At 46.5% G+C, this 16,269-nt stretch overlaps 3 protein-coding genes across 7 annotated transcripts; all 3 read left to right on the top strand.

Moving 5' to 3' along the window:
- Window positions 1–110: 110 nt before the first annotated feature.
- Window positions 111–2,555, top strand: nusap1 (nucleolar and spindle associated protein 1). The gene is made up of 10 exons (XM_061300467.1): window positions 111–321; window positions 420–482; window positions 563–875; window positions 1,003–1,098; window positions 1,173–1,279; window positions 1,361–1,521; window positions 1,602–1,732; window positions 1,798–1,908; window positions 1,976–2,081; window positions 2,252–2,555. Exons 1-10 carry the CDS (start codon window positions 247–249, stop codon window positions 2,337–2,339), a joined length of 1,251 nt encoding a protein of 416 aa, XP_061156451.1. The 5' UTR covers window positions 111–246; the 3' UTR covers window positions 2,340–2,555.
- Window positions 2,556–2,969: 414 nt separating this feature from the next.
- On the top strand, window positions 2,970–5,909 carry pacc1 (proton activated chloride channel 1). 3 transcript variants are annotated; one of them, XM_061300480.1, is made up of 9 exons: window positions 2,970–3,122; window positions 3,204–3,298; window positions 3,718–3,820; window positions 3,884–4,093; window positions 4,155–4,309; window positions 4,376–4,518; window positions 4,583–4,724; window positions 4,927–5,034; window positions 5,227–5,909. In XM_061300480.1, exons 2-9 carry the CDS (start codon window positions 3,269–3,271, stop codon window positions 5,386–5,388), a joined length of 1,053 nt encoding a protein of 350 aa, XP_061156464.1. In that variant the 5' UTR covers window positions 2,970–3,122; window positions 3,204–3,268; the 3' UTR covers window positions 5,389–5,909. The 3 variants fall into 3 exon arrangements, with proteins under 3 accessions (XP_061156464.1, XP_061156465.1, XP_061156463.1); XM_061300481.1 differs by having other exon boundaries at window positions 3,040–3,298; window positions 4,379–4,518; XM_061300479.1 differs by having other exon boundaries at window positions 3,040–3,298.
- A 311-nt stretch (window positions 5,910–6,220) lies between these two features.
- znf106a (zinc finger protein 106a) lies at window positions 6,221–16,257 on the top strand. 3 transcript variants are annotated; one of them, XM_061300373.1, is made up of 21 exons: window positions 6,221–6,327; window positions 7,162–7,242; window positions 7,318–7,379; window positions 8,529–8,723; window positions 9,241–10,785; window positions 10,880–11,267; window positions 11,348–11,408; window positions 11,482–11,639; window positions 11,736–11,796; window positions 11,871–12,756; window positions 12,862–12,899; window positions 12,989–13,104; window positions 13,169–13,303; window positions 13,709–13,825; window positions 13,904–14,095; window positions 14,160–14,222; window positions 14,308–14,427; window positions 14,517–14,588; window positions 14,673–14,744; window positions 14,834–14,977; window positions 15,050–16,257. In XM_061300373.1, the coding sequence occupies exons 2-21, from the start codon at window positions 7,180–7,182 to the stop codon at window positions 15,101–15,103; spliced, it is 4,542 nt and encodes a 1,513-aa protein (XP_061156357.1). In that variant the 5' UTR covers window positions 6,221–6,327; window positions 7,162–7,179; the 3' UTR covers window positions 15,104–16,257. The 3 variants fall into 3 exon arrangements, with proteins under 3 accessions (XP_061156357.1, XP_061156356.1, XP_061156358.1); XM_061300372.1 differs by having other exon boundaries at window positions 11,868–12,756; XM_061300374.1 differs by lacking the exons at window positions 6,221–6,327; window positions 7,162–7,242; window positions 7,318–7,379 and having other exon boundaries at window positions 8,152–8,723; window positions 11,868–12,756.
- The last annotated feature ends 12 nt before the right edge of the window (window positions 16,258–16,269 follow it).

Here is a 16,269-nt window from a genome sequence, read left to right as displayed (position 1 = left end):
ATTAAGAAAGGAAAAAATACAAAAACAAACTGCGTGTGTGCGTGCGCGCGCATAAAAATATCCTCTGTGATTGGCTGAGAGGTTCCGAATGTCCGCGTTTGCGATTGGGCGAGAGCGTTTCCTCTCGCATCAACAGCCAATTATAAGCTATGTGTCCCCTGTTTGAATCACGTTTCACCCTGCTGAGAAAACGTTGAGAGTTTCTGCTGTTCCTCTCGTTTTCACGACTTATAAACATACTAAACTATGGATTTGGAGTCAATGAAATATGCTGAGCTACGCGACCTAGCGAAGCAGCTAGGTCTCAAGGCCAATATGAAGGTAAGATTTCTCGTACGCTAACATTTAGCCAAACGATGACGAACTCCATCTTTTTGTTCAGAAGTTACCGCCTAACTATTATATGCTTGTGTAACTAGGCGGACAAGTTGTTAAAAGTCATTAAGAAGCATTATGAGCGAGAAAAGGACACAGAAAACAAGGTGAGCTTTTGCCCTAGCAATTAAAAAAAAAAAAAGATTTCGGGGCTTTTATTAACTATATACGCATCCATGTTAATCAGATAGAAGCTACGGTGGCCAATGTCACTGCTGAGGTGAAGACAGACGAATCCACGGATGCGGTTTGGAGTTCCTCAGTGTTTGTCAACACACGTCGAGGAAAAGCGCAGAAGAAAAGGTTGGGGGTATTCACGTCTTGTCCTGAAGACACGTCCGTGAACATCCCTCCAAGTGAAGTGGATCCACAAGTCCACCCTGAAAACAAGAGACGTCGATTGTCCACTCTATCCAAGACTGAGAAGGAAGCGAATAAACCTGTGGTCGAGTCTTCAGACACGAGTAGTCAAGTACAGAGCGATGCCAAGGAGGAAGAAGGTCAGTGATGCAAAAATTCATTAGTGATGGAATTTTAAAAAAAAAATCTGCATAATGGTGGATCTTTATTTACAACTACAGATGTGTGGCGGCATCTAATGAGGGTTGGATTTTATTATTTTTTCAGGTAATAATGTTCCCATTGTAATCAAAGCCGGTAAGATCCCTCGCTACAAAGGGCGGCGGCAGGTGAACAGGGTAGCCCTGAAACCAGTCACGCCCAGTAAGTGTTTCTTTTCCACAAAACACTTAAGGATCATAAGTGAACATTCCCAACATCATTCTTTTCTCGAGCAGACTTCCAAAAACTTCATGAGGCCCAATTCAACAAAATGGAATCCATCGACGCCTATATGCAAAGACGGAACAACAACAAGAAGATGGAGCCTATTCAAGAGCCTAAGGTGAACGCACACATGAATCTCATTTGAAGCAATCTAACGATATGAGGCCAACGTGACATCCCGTGTTGTGGCGTGACACAGGTGGCGAAGCCTTCTCGCGTGTCCTTGTTCAGCCCCGCGCCCTACAGGAACAAGAATCCGCTGACTTCGAACAAACCAGATCCTCAAAGCAAGGTGGCGGAAAAAAATAAAGATGCTGTCTTCAAGCCCTCGGTGCTTTCCACAAGAAGGATCAACGTCAGGTGAATCTAGGCTTAGTTTTGACGCTATCTGATTGCACATGCGTTTCTTGCGCTTATATCATTTGTCATGTTCCGCGCAGGTTTTCCGAGTTGATGCCGGATAACGAGTACAAGCGGTCACTGGTGAAGACGCCAGCACGCAAGTCGCTCGCCTTGGCCACTAGCACACCCAGCAAGCAGACGCCCGGAGGAAGGAAAACCTCCACTGCAGGTTGGTGATCTAACTGCATGATGTCCTTGAATTGGAATCAACTTTTTTGTCCCCACCCACAAAAGCATCATTTGTGTTCACCGGCAACACGAGCGTCACCCCGGGAACGCAGAAGAAGCCCGTTTTTGACCTGAAGGCCAGCCTGTCCCGCCCGCTCACTTACAAGCCTCACACAGGTAACAAAATGTCTGCCTTGTAGTCGCCACGACATCATGTTAACCCCGTGTCCGTTTCACCTCGTAGGCAAGCTGAAGCCATTGGGCGACTGCAAAGAAAACAAAGTCGCCGACAAGTCTTTGGTTGCCGATTCTCGGCTAAAAAACTACAAACAGCACAGAGTGCAGACCAGGTGTGTTATTATTATTAACCCTGATGTTTTGTTCTTTTCCTTTTCAGTTCCAAATATGTTATTGTATTTTATGTTGCTTGGTCTTTGCACACACAAGGTCTTTGCATGTTTGCAGAATAACAGCGGACTGAATATTCCAATGTGCCAATTATGTTTTATGGTGTTTCCAGGGAGGAGAGGCAAGCCAAACAAGAAGAAGATCGCAAAGCAAAAAAGTCAAACTTGCTGTGTGCACGACGAGGCCTGGTGATGGATTAGCCTGCTGGACTGCTTCTTTTTTTTCCTTGTAAATATATTAACTGTCGCTATCTTAGTTTAGCTTCTCCTGTTTGGCATTTGTTAGCATTTTCGTTTGCAGCTTTGTCAATTAGTTTTAGTTTTTATTCCAAGCACTCTGTTTAACTTCCATATTTGTTTATTTTACTGTTGTTTCTAAAATAAAAAGGCAGAAGAGAATTACCTTCTCTAAAATAATTTATCTGATCATTTTTGTTTAGTGGAGTTTTCATTCCCATCATTTTCATTGGCCCATAAAATCTCCTTTACTGATTTGAAACAATTGGCATTAAAATTAGAACAATATTATATTGTTAAATCATAACTGAGCAATTATATAAATTAAATTGTGATTACACGTCTATAAAATACTTGGTGGCTACAAATTAGATATAATAGCAAGTTGGCAAGCAAATCGAGCGCACCTTCTCTCGAAGCGTCCTGGGAAAGGATATCACTGTCGCGTTGTCTAGGAAAGAGGCGCTCCATTTGCAAATCTAGACCTCCAGGTTTTCATCTGGAGTATATTAAAATCACAAATTAGAATTTTGTGTCTACATAGTAGTATATTGTTGCCACAATTTCATATATTATAACCAAAATTTAACAGCCTCGCCCCGCCATGACTTCATTCTCGTAGACAAAAGTAGTTTAGAATATTTTTCCCAAGGGTCCCCGAACACAACGTCAGGCAGCGAGGTGGTAGGAGGAATGACGGAAACGCCAGACGTTTGCTTTTTTTAAATGATCGGTTTGCGTCTTGTGGTGAGATGATCCTTTATTGTCAACTGAAAACTTTATCTTGTTTGTGTCCAACGAGTACTGCTTTAAAATGTTGACTAAAAGTTGAAGGTGGCGGCAAGGGACGTTCGGCAGAACTGCTGTTTGGGAAGAGGAGGATAGTTTACGAAATGCTCGGAAAGGACAGTACTTATCGAGAGGTAGGTTTCTTTATTTATGACTTATTGTTTTTGTCAACAAAGTCGAAATAAATGCTTACAAGATGTTTAATTGTAAGTTTTCTTACGCGTCTTACAACTTTTAGTTATCTGTCTGTTGTGTCCTACACCCTGACGTCATGTGATCCGCATGCACAGTGCAGGAAAAGAAGCTTCCTGAGTGAACGAGCTGACTGGACTTTAAAAACTGTCCGAAAGTCTTTATTTATTCAATTATTGTATACATAATTTATTCATACATATAGACACAGACAAATTCCAAATGATTATGCAAATTGCGTTATTCTTACAATTTTATAAACAGTCTATGGAACTCAGGATAATCTTACTCTCCTATTATTTCAAATATATGTTGCGTAATTGTCACGCAATAAATGTGTTTGTCCTGTTTGATGCCATAGTTCAACGATGACGAGGACCACAGCGAAGAAATGCAGTCTCCGGATTTTTTCCGAGATGTCGTTGAGGCCGATGGCGAGGAGCGCGATGAGCGCCTTTCGCCAGGTACAATCCGGTTGTTCCTTTTATTTTTCTCTGGATTATTGTGTTACCTTCTTCCTATTTCAGAGGAGGACGCTCGAGGCAGCACGCCGTCCATGCGGGTCAGCAAGGCGTGCCTGAAGAACGTGTTCACGGTGGTGCTGATCTTCATCTACCTGCTGCTGACAACAGTGGCGGCCTTCCTGGCCTACCAAACCATCTCTGACTTCCTGGAGAAACTCAACCATCCAGTCATGTCTGTCACCTACAAAGAGGTTGACATGTTCTCTCCGCCCGGTGCGTATTAGAGATTTGAATATCACTGTCTTGGATTTGTTGTGATAAATCGTGATCATAGGTATCGCCCTGTATCCCGGCAACGCCCGTCTGCTGAGCTGCCGGCACCACTACCACGACCACATCCCGCCCTTGGTGAACCCCGGGAAGCCTCAAGATAGCGACTGCGTCATCGAGGAAGTGACCTACAACGGGCTCTTCACCAACCAAACAAAGGTGCGTGGTAAATATGGCGTTGTTCCGTCGTAAACAAGCTAACCGTTATTAGCGCCTGTGTCGCAGAAGAAGGCGCTGGTGGTGCGAGGACCGTCGGATGTCCACAGCAGAGAGTTGATCTTTATGCAGTTCAGTCAGAATGAAACGGAGGAAGACTTCAGCGCAATCACATATATGCTATTTGCTAAGTTTAGCGATTTGGACAACAGGTAATGGCACATTTCGTAGAGCGACGTTACCCTGTTATCGACTCTTACAAATGTGACTCTACAGTTTAAATAAATCTGGATTCATGAGGGACTGTGAGAGGAACTACTCCACATGGACCTTCTCCGGGGGCTTCCGCACGTGGGTCAAAATGTCCTTGGTGACCACATCGGGGAAAAGTAACCAGTCGGTGGAGTTTCGCCAAGAGGTAAGTAGGGCCCAGCAGATTACTCAGCCAATTAAATGCGGATATACATTGTGTTGAAGTCACGAAAAGATGTCCTTGCGCCTTGTGTCCACTAGACGGCGCCCTGAATAAATTCATTTCAATAAAGTCCATATCGGTGGGTCCAAAAGGTAAGAATGACCAGCTAATTTGGGATTTTGATGATCACCGATTTGTCTTTCAGTCCACTGTGGTCAAATTCAATGACAAGAGGCCAGAAACGGAAAGGAGCAACCAGCTTTTCTTCGCTGTCTTTGAGTGGCGCGATCCATTTATACAAGAAATCCAACTGGTACGTTCAGCAAAGCTTCTATTTGACTAAATTAACACCTCCTGTCAATTCAGCACATTTTGGATGGAGAGAGAAGCTTCTTAAGTTGCTTCTTTTTTCATTTTCTTTTTCCGATTAATCGGTGACTGTGCTAAACCGAATTGTCTCACTCAGTGTAATCAGAAGGTTTTCTTTCTCTTGGAATCCAAACAGATCGTGACAGCAAACCCGTGGTCGTCGGCGGCCATTCTTTGCGGGGTCTTCATGGCTCTCTTCAAGGCGGCCAATTTTGCCAAGCTGACCGTCCAGTGGATCATCAGAATGCGCAAGCGTCACCTGAGGAACAAAGCCCGCCAACAAGGCATCATAAACTGACCAGTGGGGATGGTGATCCAAAAATCTTTTTCAAAAAGTGAAGCCAAGTCTGCAAATATCTCAAATGGTCTGTTGGACTCTAAAGCAGTGTTTCTTTTGGTCATCGTAACATTTCCAAGAGAGATGAATTTCATTATTCCCAGTCAAATATTTCAGATTTGACCTCTGTGCTGCAGAAACATTCTTGCATATACGTCTCATGCACATAAATGAACACTTAGATGACACTTAAAACAATTTAATGTATTTTTTAATGCTGATGTCAATGCCAAACCTGTTGAACGTGTTGTGTTTCTGATGATATAGAGACTTATTTAAAGAAAATATTATGTCCCAAATATGCTTATCATCATCTTTAAATGGCTAACAGGGAATTTTTAACATTTTTTTTTTTTATTCTTATGTAGTCCTGCTGTTGTGTCTAATTGTGTCAAAATGACTTGAATAGAATTGTCTGTGATTTTATGAAATGCTTATGTTTTCAAGGTTATGCGTGGATAAAATATTTTTGTATGCTTAAACCTCAGACTTTGCTGTTATTTTGTATTATTCCACTGCTTTTTAATCCTTCTTACACATCTGCATTTCTGAAAGTGACTCCAAAAACAAAATATTCAGCTCATTCGGGCAATCATAACCCCAAATCCTGCTTTCTTATAATCACAAAATTTTCAGAAATAAGTTCAATTGAAATTAAGAGTGACATTTTCAAAATTCAATATTTCTTTTCCCAGATTCTCCATTTTTAGTACACAATTTATTAAACAAAATTTTGAAGCTGTACTTTCCGATTGCAGCGGTGTACCTGAACGTAGCTTCCGTTCCCGTACGGAACCAGCACGCTGGTTCGTCCGTTCTTCGCGGGAGGAGGATGTTGTTAACTGCGACCGCGATGGAGGACCAAACGTGGAACCCTGGACACTCGTGAATGTAATAAAGGTAGCAAATAAACCACTACTAACTTTTTGAACGTACAAGAACGTTTCGATGTAGCTGGGTTGCGTCGCAATTTGACCACTGTTGCTTTCAAGAAAACCTGGCGTTACCTTAGTTACGGTTGATAACACGATAGCTTGCTGCTACAAGCCTAGTTTTGCTAAACATAGTCACAAATATTAAAATATTGCATGTCGCAAGGTTTATAAAATGAGGTCCGGAGACATTCGGATCACTTGCTGGATTAGTTAATGTGCTTTTTGTGTATTTCAGAAAGACGCAGCCAGTGTTTGGGAACAAAAACAATGTCGTTAGCATAATATGTGCTAACAAATAGCCATAATGAGGAGTATGTGACAAACCATGTGCTCCGTGGTAGCATAAATATCCACGTTTGAAATAATAATAGTAATTATAATAACAAAATTTGAATAAATTCGTCCCAAAACGAAGCTTTTAACAACAACAACAAACCCAAAATACGATTTTTTTTTTCGTACTTTATATGGCTGTTCCTCGTCTTAACGTGTTTTAAGATTTGCCAACATTTTCTTTTTTTCTTTCTTAAAATGAGGCTGGGGGACAACACTTTCTCCATTCTGGTTCCCTCATGCCCCCTTTAAACATGGCTGCCGTGACATCATTCTCAACACAATAATAATTCTCCCATTTCCCAATGTTGATTCACCTCAAAGCATTTTGAGAAGCAAAGTATCGACATGCTTTTATATATATATATATATATATATATATATATATATATATATATATATATATATATATATATATATATAAAATAATAACTATAAAATGTATTCCCTCTTCCTGTGTGGTCAGTTACGGGCAAATTTGCTAATGGTCAAGATGTCAAGAGACAGGAAGTGCATCCTCTGCGAGACGGTCCACGCCTCCAAGCAGGTAAAAAATTAAAATTAAATTAAATTTTAAATATGGACTTTCCATAACTATCTATTTGACTTTTTCTAATTATAGGAAATGGAAGAGCACATGAGAAGCATGCTGCACCACCGCGAGTTGGAGAAACTCAAAGGGAGGTACGTCAATTGGAAAGGTCCCCCAAGTGCGTTATTTTAAAAAATTCAAGGGTGCCACAAAACTGCTGAACAGCAAACAAACTCACTCGGCGTATTTGTTTTATTTTATGTGGGTCACTGGGAAGTACACTTGCCAATTGGCACGTGCCGGTCAGGCGTGGCTCAGAATGGCTTCAGCTTTGTGCAGCTGTTCCAACTGTTACGGGGTAAATTTAGACACAAGCTTGCCGGATGCCCAATAGAAGGCATCTGGCTGGCTCGTGACTTTTTGAAAGTCTTCCAGGGGTCAATGTTGAATATTTTTACCTTTCCTGGCTGATAAAAAGGGATTAGTCCAAAGTGCATGAAGATTAGCCGGTGACACAAAAGTGGGTCATCATCAATTAAGGCTACGCTAAATGAATATTTTATTATTCGATTAGTCTGTTGATTATTTTTTCAAAAGGGTAGAAAGCGGAATATTCCTAATTGAACTTTTTGTGAGTCGTGTACATTTTTAAATTCCCGACCAATAAATTATTTTCTTTTTATTTTTTTATTTTATAAAAGTGGGTCGCGACTTTTGTCAACGAGGGGAAATGTGTGCCGCGAACAGCCCCAAAAAAAGACAGGCCAAGGTTGGACACATTTAGTAGAGGTCAAGAGTCAAAGGTGGGTGGTGAGCGGCTTCGGTTACGCCGCTTGTGATTGGTCAGCGAGATGAAGAGGACACATGTCTGTGGTGGTGGGAGGAGGGTCGGAAGGGTGGGGGGGGTTGGTATATTTCCAAAACAGACGCCTGAGCGAGGTCTCAGTGCAGCGGGCGCCATCATGACCGCACGCTAGGCCGAGCGTCCCTGAGCTGCGTGGCCGGCAAGCTCCATTAGCGCGCCGCCCGAGCCCAGCTCGCTTTCCGCTTGCTCCTGCTTCCTTGTCATTAATGAGCTGCTGGGGAACCGCAGACTTTTTTTTTTTTTTGGGATCAGGAAGACACTTTTTGTTTTGACTTTGACACAGGGAAATTTTTTAAGTTAGTTACCTCCTGATCTACAACAAATAGAGAATTTGGTGATTGTTGAGTACACTCCTCTCCCAAGACGTCAAGAAGCTCATCGCCACCATGCCCGAAGGAAGCATTGAGCGCCCTTTGTCGCCTCTCCTTCCCGATAGGGATTGCGGCCACGAGTGCCGGGTGTGCAAGGTTTCGGTGGTAAGCCTGACCGACTACGCCGGCCACATCTCCAGCCCTGCCCACAAGCAAAAGCTGGAGAAGGAGAAAACCTTGCCCGGCGGCGGAAACCGCGACGAGGACTACTTCGACCAAACGCTGGTGGAGCTCGTTCTCAAGAGGAAAGAGCAAATACGGTAAGTGGAGCGAGAAATGCATTTATCATACATTGAGGCTTAGGATAAATATTGTTGCACAAACGCCAAATTTGAACATGAATGGATTAATGTGCAGTTTACCACGTGGAGATGATTTCCCAATCTCTACTTTGAGTAAAATGCTGATTGGTACTGTATGTGTGATTGGAAAGCTCGTCAACCGCATGTTTGCGTGCTATCTATAGTCACATTCTTATCATGAGCACTCACAGGCTTCTTTCAGCTGCTGCCTCAGTCCACTCCGAGCCAGACTCCAATTTCACGTCTGTAGCCTAAAACAGTAGGGGGATTTACTGCTGGGGGTGAGGTTTTTTTTTTTGTACTGGCCCTTCGCCAAATTGGCGTATTAATGCCGGTGTAATCGGAGAAGTGGAATTTAGTCACTTGTTCCTTTCAGATTTACTCAGATGGGACACCCGGTTGTAAAAAAAAAAAAAAAGTGAGGATGGAAGCTGATAAATTCGCTGGTTGACTTTAATCCGGTCTGTATCGGCAGCAAAGAACAAGAGGCGGCGGCTGCAGCTAAGCTGGCCCAGGAAGCGGCGGAAGCAAAGCAAAGGGAGATCCAGCAGAGGATAAAAGAAGCCAAGGAACGCTACCAGTCGGCCAAAAGTGCTCAGCCTCTGCCCTACGGCTTCACTTGGAACTGCCCCCAATACAATTGGAGAAGCGGGCAGCAGCAGCAGCGAGGCTTCCGAGCGACTTCGCCATGCCAGAACACCATGCAAGGAAAGAGCGCCACCTGGCACGCTCAGCCACCCCCCAACTTCCAGAGGTGGGGGTCGGGCGACCTGCAAGGCGGTCGTTGCTATTCGCAGGACGGCGCCTTGGCCCCCCACGGCGGTGCATTTTGTAACCCCGGTCGACAGCCCTGGCTCAGTAACCAAGGTAGCAGCTACGGCGTGTACGGCAGGAATAACATCTCCCAGTTCCCGCCGAATAACCGGCAAATGAGCTACAACTGCACTCCAAGGTACCCGCCGCCGCCGCAGTTTTTTGCCCGTCCTGTTAGCAACCCTCAAAACAGGGCTAATGAGAGCGCAGGGCCCCAGAGTAACGGGATGCCAACAGCCGACCGGGAGCCGCCCCCTGCCAAACAGAAGTTTGGCAGCAACCCAAAGCCGGACAAGACCTGCCACTGGTCTCCTTATACAGTCGGCAAGACGATGGACTTGCTACCCAGCAGGGACGCCGCGTCCAAACCAGCGGAGCGACACCTTGAACAGAGCCAAGAGGGTCCTTCCAACAGTCAAGCCCAAGTCCAGCCAAAACCCCAAGGAATCAGAACCCCGTCGGTTGGATCCTTGCCATCGCAACAAGCACCAAAGCTACCAGAAACCATCAGGAAGGCCTCGGCCTTCTCGGAAAGGAGGAGCTCTTTGGACAGCCCTCGGATAGAAACCCCTCGGCGCACCAGCAAAGGGGAGCTGCCCAAGGATCCGGTGCAGGGTCCAATTGTAGAGAACAAGGATACCAACAGCTACCGTAACGCAGCTACACCCAAATCAAACCACCCGGCCCGGAGTTCTTCGTCTTGTGCGGCCAAAGAAAAGTTCTCAGCATCTTCTTCTGAGAGTCTTCAGTCCCTGCAGGTCAGCACCTCCAGCGCCAAGAAGCCGCCGCCCCCAGCCAACATACGCGACGAGCCGGAGAAGGCGAAGGAATCTCTCACCTCGCCGCCTCTCCAAGCCCCGATGCAAACGGCAGAAGATCACAGTTCCAAGGGAGAGACCTCCAGTTCGGACAAAACATGCACCAAGGCGGACGGCTTGTCCAAACTCGAACTGCCTCCTGTCCTGAAGCGCGACCTGACCAAGCACATCAGCACCAAGACCAAGACGGGCTGCCACGAGCCCAACCTCCACAACGCCAGGCGTGTCCGCAACCTGAGCGAATCGCGGCGGACCGACAGCGAGAAGGACTCCGGGCTCAAACCCACCGTGCGCCACCTCATCAGCTCCTCCGGCTCTAAAAAAGTCAACTGGGAGCAGGTGTACCAGGAGGTGCGCAAGAAGCAGGACAAGGGGAAGGGGATGCCCAGGTAAACTTAAAAGAACTTGAACCACTCCTTGCCTAGCGCCACAACTTTTCCACGCTCTCATGGAGTCTCACAACTACTCTGTGTCTCCCTCCAGGTTCGGCATTGAAATGGTACCAAATGAAGACCAGAGTCAGGAGGAGGAAGACCTGGCAATGTTGGAGACGTTCCCTTGGGAGTCGTTGATGGAAACCTCTCCTCCTGCCGCATCCCGCAAGCGCTCCCTCTCCGAGAGCAGCCTGGCTCCCACGTCTGAGCACTCGCTCCAACAACCCAAGGAGACGCCGCCACGGAGATCCGGCGGCCGGCCCGACGCCGAGCAGATTCTGAACCTCGCTGCAGAGGAAGCTCAAAAGCGAACGGATAAGCTCATGTCAGAGAAGGTCAAGGCTCTCCAGAGAACCGACTTCAAGCTTGAGGAGAACAGCTCCTGGGTCAAGCTGATTGATATACAGGGAACAGCGAAGAAGCGAAGAACACCTGGGGTGAGTTCAGCATGTTTTAGTTTGTTTTTAGCATTGTCTGCTTAAAATTAGATTTTTTTTTTTCTCTTTGGGATGTTCAGAGCCAAGAGGCTTCAGGTGCGGAACAAGATACCAAAAGAAGAAAGACCAAATCCAAAACAGGTTTGTGTCTTTTACGGAAATGTATCCGGAATAATTGATGAGTAAAACGCCCAATTTTGTTTCGGCGGCGAAGCCGACCGCCTACAGATCGACCAGCTCCTGGCCGTGTCGCTGCGAGAGGAGGAGCTGAGTCGCTCGCTGCAGACGGCCGAGACCAATCTGATCCAAGCGCGGGTGGCGCTGGAGGCCGCCTACATGGAGGTGCAGCGAGCCGTGCTGGTCAAACAGCAGGTACACATGTCGCGCTATGAATATATTTCAGTGTCAGGCATACGTCGTTTGTTTTTGTTTTTTCTCCCGTATTCAAATATTTTCTTCCTTTTTCAGATTTCCACAGAGATCGGCACACTCCGAGAAAAACGTATCGGACTATTAAAAGGAATGCAAGGTACCACTCGGTTTCTGAGCATACCACAATCTGGCCGAGCAGCACTCAACCGCAAAACATTTTTTTTAAAGCAGGGAACACGGAAGTGGCTGAAGTAGCGCCCATCCGTCTGAAACAAGAGAAGACGAACCCCACGGAAAGACAAGCGCCCCCTGTGACCCCGTTCAGCTCTCTTGCGAGCACGGCAGCTCTTGCTAGAAGCGCCTCGCCGCCACCGCCCGTCTCCACTGCCGTTAAGGAGGAGCCCCTGTCCCCCATACGAATCAGCAGCGAGTCGGACCACTTGGGGAATGTATCATGCCCCGAGGTTATAGCCACTGCGGGGGTAAAGTCTGAGCCCTCGACTACAGCCGAAGGGGACGCCTACAGTCTGTCGGGATTGACGGGGTTCACCGAAAAAGCCACTCAGGTCACCCAAGTCCCGGATTCCGGAAATGATGTCAAGCCCTTGTTGGCCAGCAGGAGGCGCTCCGAGACGGGCAGCACCACCGATCGCCCGCGCTCTCCGCCATTCCAGGTGCCCCGAGTGCCAAACGCCTCGACCGGTTCCCCCTCAGAGTTGCCCGGCGGCAAGCGAGTCAGGAAGCTGAAGAAGAGGAAGGTGTTGGAAAAGGCTCACAGCCACGTGATGCTGGAGAGCAGCGACACCGAGATGGACGGCGAGACCTCCAAGCCCAGGTGGCCACGGCATCAGAGGAGAGCCAGCAGCGGCAGCACACAGGTCAGCACCTCCTCGCTACCACGAGGGGGCGACCTGAAGATGGTGGAAGACGCCAAGCCGCTCAAACAGGAAGTGGAGGTTAAGGTGGAGACGGACGCAATCTTTGAGGAACTGTTCGGGACCACCTCGGGCTTCCCAGCGGCCCCCAAACCAGAGTCATCCAGAAGCGAGCAGCCAAGCCTGGCCTGCAATGAGGTCACCTCCACCAGCGACATGGACATTTGTAAATCATCTGAGAGGTGAAGCCTTGACATTACAAAAATGACAATGCTTTTTTTGGTGCCTATTTTGTAGCCGAAGTTCTTCACGTCATTTAAAACTGCTGTCCTCCATTTTCTTTGCAGTGAAATGTCTTTTCCAAAGATAACATGGAATCCTCCTTGTAAGTTTTTCTTTTTTTTACACTGGATTGATTTTTGTCATTTGCATCCTCTTGTCGTCTCGGCAACGGAATGTGTGTTTGTTTGGCAGACGGGTCGCCCGGCACTTTTGAGGGCCACCTGGAAGCGGTGAACGGCATGCAGGTCCACAGCGGGTTGCTGTACACATGCTCCGGAGACCGCACGGTCAAAGCTTTCGACCTGATGGTGGGTTCCGATGAAATCCACCGCCCCATCTTTCAGAACGTTGATGACCTTTCGTCTTCCGCAGACTCGCAACTGCGTCGCCGTCTTTTCCGGCCACACGTCGAAAGTGAGCTGCCTGTTGGTGTCGTCCGCCCCCTGCCTCCAGCGCCGCCTGTATTCGGGTTCCACCGATCAGACCATACGCTGCTACAGCCTTAAGGTAAAGTGGACTCCTACTTGACTTATTTAATTTGATTAAACTGACTGAAGAATTTTTTAAAACGTGTTTCATAACAATAAAGGGGGTATTAGGTGCCAATACAGATGCCTGCATAAAAAAACAAACAAAAAAAACATTTTACTTTTAGTTTGCATTTGTTGATCATATTTATCATCCATCACATTTTTTAGACTGTTTTATACATTTTAAAGGACTTCTCCAGTTTTCAAACATCTCTCATAACAGGTTCAAGAAAATAGGTGACCAGACAGATGCCTGACAATATATTCACTGTCTACAGCAGGACTAACAGACATCTTTTTAATATACAAATATTTACAGACAGACATGTTTGGGATGATACGGAAAAACTGCCATTTAAAGATTTTGTGTGCTTGCTTGCAGACGCAAGAATTAGAGCAGCAGTTCACTCTGGCAGATCGAGTTCTGTGCTTGCACAACCGATGGAAGTTTCTGTATGCCGGCCTGGCAAACGGCACTGTGGTCACGTTTGATCTTACGGTGAGAAACGTCGGTGGCTGGATTCTTTTTTTTTTTTTAGAATAAATATCATGAGTACTTTTTCCACCGCTGCCGCAGACCAATCAGCTGCAGGATACATTTGAATGCCACACGCCACGGGCAGTCAGCTGCCTGGCCACGTCGCAGGAGGGCCTGCGGCGCATCCTACTGGTCGGCTCCTACGACAGCACCATCAGCGTGCGGGACGCCAAGACCGGACTACTGCTGCGCATGCTGGAGGGACACGCCAAGAACGTCCTCTCCATGAAGGTACGCCAGCGCCATCTTCCCGCAAAGGCAGCGACGATGGAAAAAAAATTGTTTATGCTTTCAGGTTGTGAATGATTTGGTGTTCAGCGGCTCGAGTGACCAATGTGTCTACGCACACAACATCCACGTGAGTCCACCTTCAGATGATTTACCGTGACAGATTGAAATAGGAAGTCGATAAAGTAGTCTCACCGCCAACGTTTTGCGTTCAGAGCGGCGAGCTGCAGCGCGTCTACAAGGGCCACAGTCACGCCGTTACCGTGGTGACGGTTGTGGGGAAGGCGATGGTGACCGCCTGCTTGGACAAAATGGTTCGCGTCTACGACCTTCAGGTGCGCCCCATTTTTACCGTCCGTTATCAGAAATTTCTAACGTTCCCCCAGATTGATTTTTTTTTCTCTCCCCCCCCTCTCTTCTGCAGTCCCAAGAACTGCTGCAAGTGTACGCCGGACATTCGGACATGGTGACCAGCATGGTGGTCCACCAGAACAAGGTGAGTCGTCATACAGTGTTGTCGGCTGCGGGACTTTTGATAGATGGTGAGTGCATGTCCTGTTTTTTTTTTTTTTTTCTCCAGATCTATACCGGCTGCTACGACGGCAGCGTGAAGGCCGTTGAACTCAATCTGTCGCAGAACTACCGCTGCAGGGTATCGTGAAATTTCTTTTTATTTATTTCAAATTATAGTTTTACTGTGAACCCGATTAAAGGTGTCGTTTTTCTACGCCGCGCCCACAGTGGCACGGCTGCTCGCTGGTTTTCGGCGTGGCGGCGCACCTGCAGCAGCACGCGCTTGCCGACCACGCCGCCAACCAGCAGACGCTCAGATGTCGGTGGAAAGACTGCGAGGAAATTTTCTCCGCTCGCAACGGCTCCAAGCAGGTAGATGTTTCTCGTTGTCATCATTAGCCATCGGCGCTGTAAATGACGAGCGTGGCTCCGCTGTGTGTTCAGGCGATGCTCGCACACGTGCAGAAGCACGCCGACGAGGCCCAACCGGAACCTTGAGTTCCCATCTCCCATATTGGGCGGAAGTTCCATGTTGGAATCCAACATTCAAGTGTCTCACTGTCCATTTTGTCCTACGTCCTTGAAGAATGCGGCGGCGGCTGCGAGAAGCTCACGCGCCGCCGCCCGCTGTCATTTTGCACTGACCAAAAAAAAAAAAAAAAAAAACGAAGGTCCTTCGATTTTTATTTTTGCCAAGAAAACGTTAGCGCCGCCGAGAGCGGGAACGCCGTGTTTCTGAATCCTGCGGCCACGCTGTATGGCATGGGAATTTTTTTCGTTGTTGACGTGTTTTTTGTGAGCACCCCCTAAACGTTATTTTGAATTGTTTTACCTTTGAGTTAAAAAAAACGGGGACAACGTCTCGTTCGACTAATAAACTAATTTGGAGTTTTTTTTTTTTCACCTTTATTTTGGTACCACATGTTTTTTAACTACTAACCGTTTCAAAACTTTTAGTAACGTTTAAATCTATTGTGATAGTGGCATCTGTCTTGCCAAATAATTGTCCCCAAGTTTTGCTATATTGGGTTACGGCATGACGTTTGTTAGTGGGGCCTTTTGCGTGTTTTTTTTTTTTTTTTTAGGGGGGGGGGTGGAGTCGTTACTCAGCATTTTTTCGAAGACATTTGAAGGTTTTTGTTGCAGTGTGGTCGTGTCTTTTTTTTTTGCGGTGAAAACAAAAGGGTTATGGCATGAACGGTCGTGATGTCTTTTTAGCGGATTTTATATTTGGATTCCGGCTGATTTGTTATCCATCTTAGAGGATGGGATACATTGCAGCATTGCATTTTTTACGCTTCCAAATGATTAATATATTAACGGTATGGTGACGCGAGGAGGTGACGAGGCACGTGGTGAAGGAGGTGTTTGATGGAGCAGTAGGAAGATGAGGGATGATCTCCCATGCCGTACCCCCACCCACACATCTCCTACTAATGAAAGTCCCAGTTTTATAATAATATGACAAATTTACGATTAATTTTTTAACCTTAGCGGCTTATGATCTTCACGACGTTTTCAGCGATAAGTCGAAAGGAAGCAAAACACGGCGTTCACCTCCGGCCTGGCAACACTGACTTTTTTTCTCCTTCTTCAATTCAACTTTTGTTTTGTTTTTTACCTTGCAGTCAATAATAAAATATGCAACACTATATATTTGTTCA

This window comes from Syngnathus typhle, linkage group LG16, assembly GCF_033458585.1.
Source record: "Syngnathus typhle isolate RoL2023-S1 ecotype Sweden linkage group LG16, RoL_Styp_1.0, whole genome shotgun sequence".
NCBI classification, from domain to species: domain Eukaryota; kingdom Metazoa; phylum Chordata; class Actinopteri; order Syngnathiformes; family Syngnathidae; genus Syngnathus; species Syngnathus typhle.
Note: the sequence above shows the minus strand (reverse complement) of the source record. Positions and strands in the feature narration are given on the sequence as shown.

Excerpts from the sequence above, each read along its gene's own strand:
- nusap1 (XM_061300467.1), top strand. The coding sequence starts at position 247 with ATGGATTTGGAGTCAATGAAATATGCTGAGCTACGCGACCTAGCGAAG. Across the intron at positions 1,522-1,601 it reads ACAAGAAGGATCAACGTCAG|GTTTTCCGAGTTGATGCCGG; the intron begins GTGAATCTAGGC and ends TGTTCCGCGCAG. Across the intron at positions 1,733-1,797 it reads AAGGAAAACCTCCACTGCAG|CATCATTTGTGTTCACCGGC; the intron begins GTTGGTGATCTA and ends CACCCACAAAAG.
- pacc1 (XM_061300480.1), top strand. The coding sequence starts at position 3,269 with ATGCTCGGAAAGGACAGTACTTATCGAGAG. Across the intron at positions 4,725-4,926 it reads CGGTGGAGTTTCGCCAAGAG|TCCACTGTGGTCAAATTCAA; the intron begins GTAAGTAGGGCC and ends TTTGTCTTTCAG. Across the intron at positions 5,035-5,226 it reads TTATACAAGAAATCCAACTG|ATCGTGACAGCAAACCCGTG; the intron begins GTACGTTCAGCA and ends GAATCCAAACAG.
- znf106a (XM_061300372.1), top strand. The coding sequence starts at position 7,180 with ATGGTCAAGATGTCAAGAGACAGGAAGTGCATCCTCTGCGAGACGGTC. Across the intron at positions 12,757-12,861 it reads ATTTGTAAATCATCTGAGAG|TGAAATGTCTTTTCCAAAGA; the intron begins GTGAAGCCTTGA and ends TTTTCTTTGCAG. Across the intron at positions 13,826-13,903 it reads TGGTCACGTTTGATCTTACG|ACCAATCAGCTGCAGGATAC; the intron begins GTGAGAAACGTC and ends CCGCTGCCGCAG.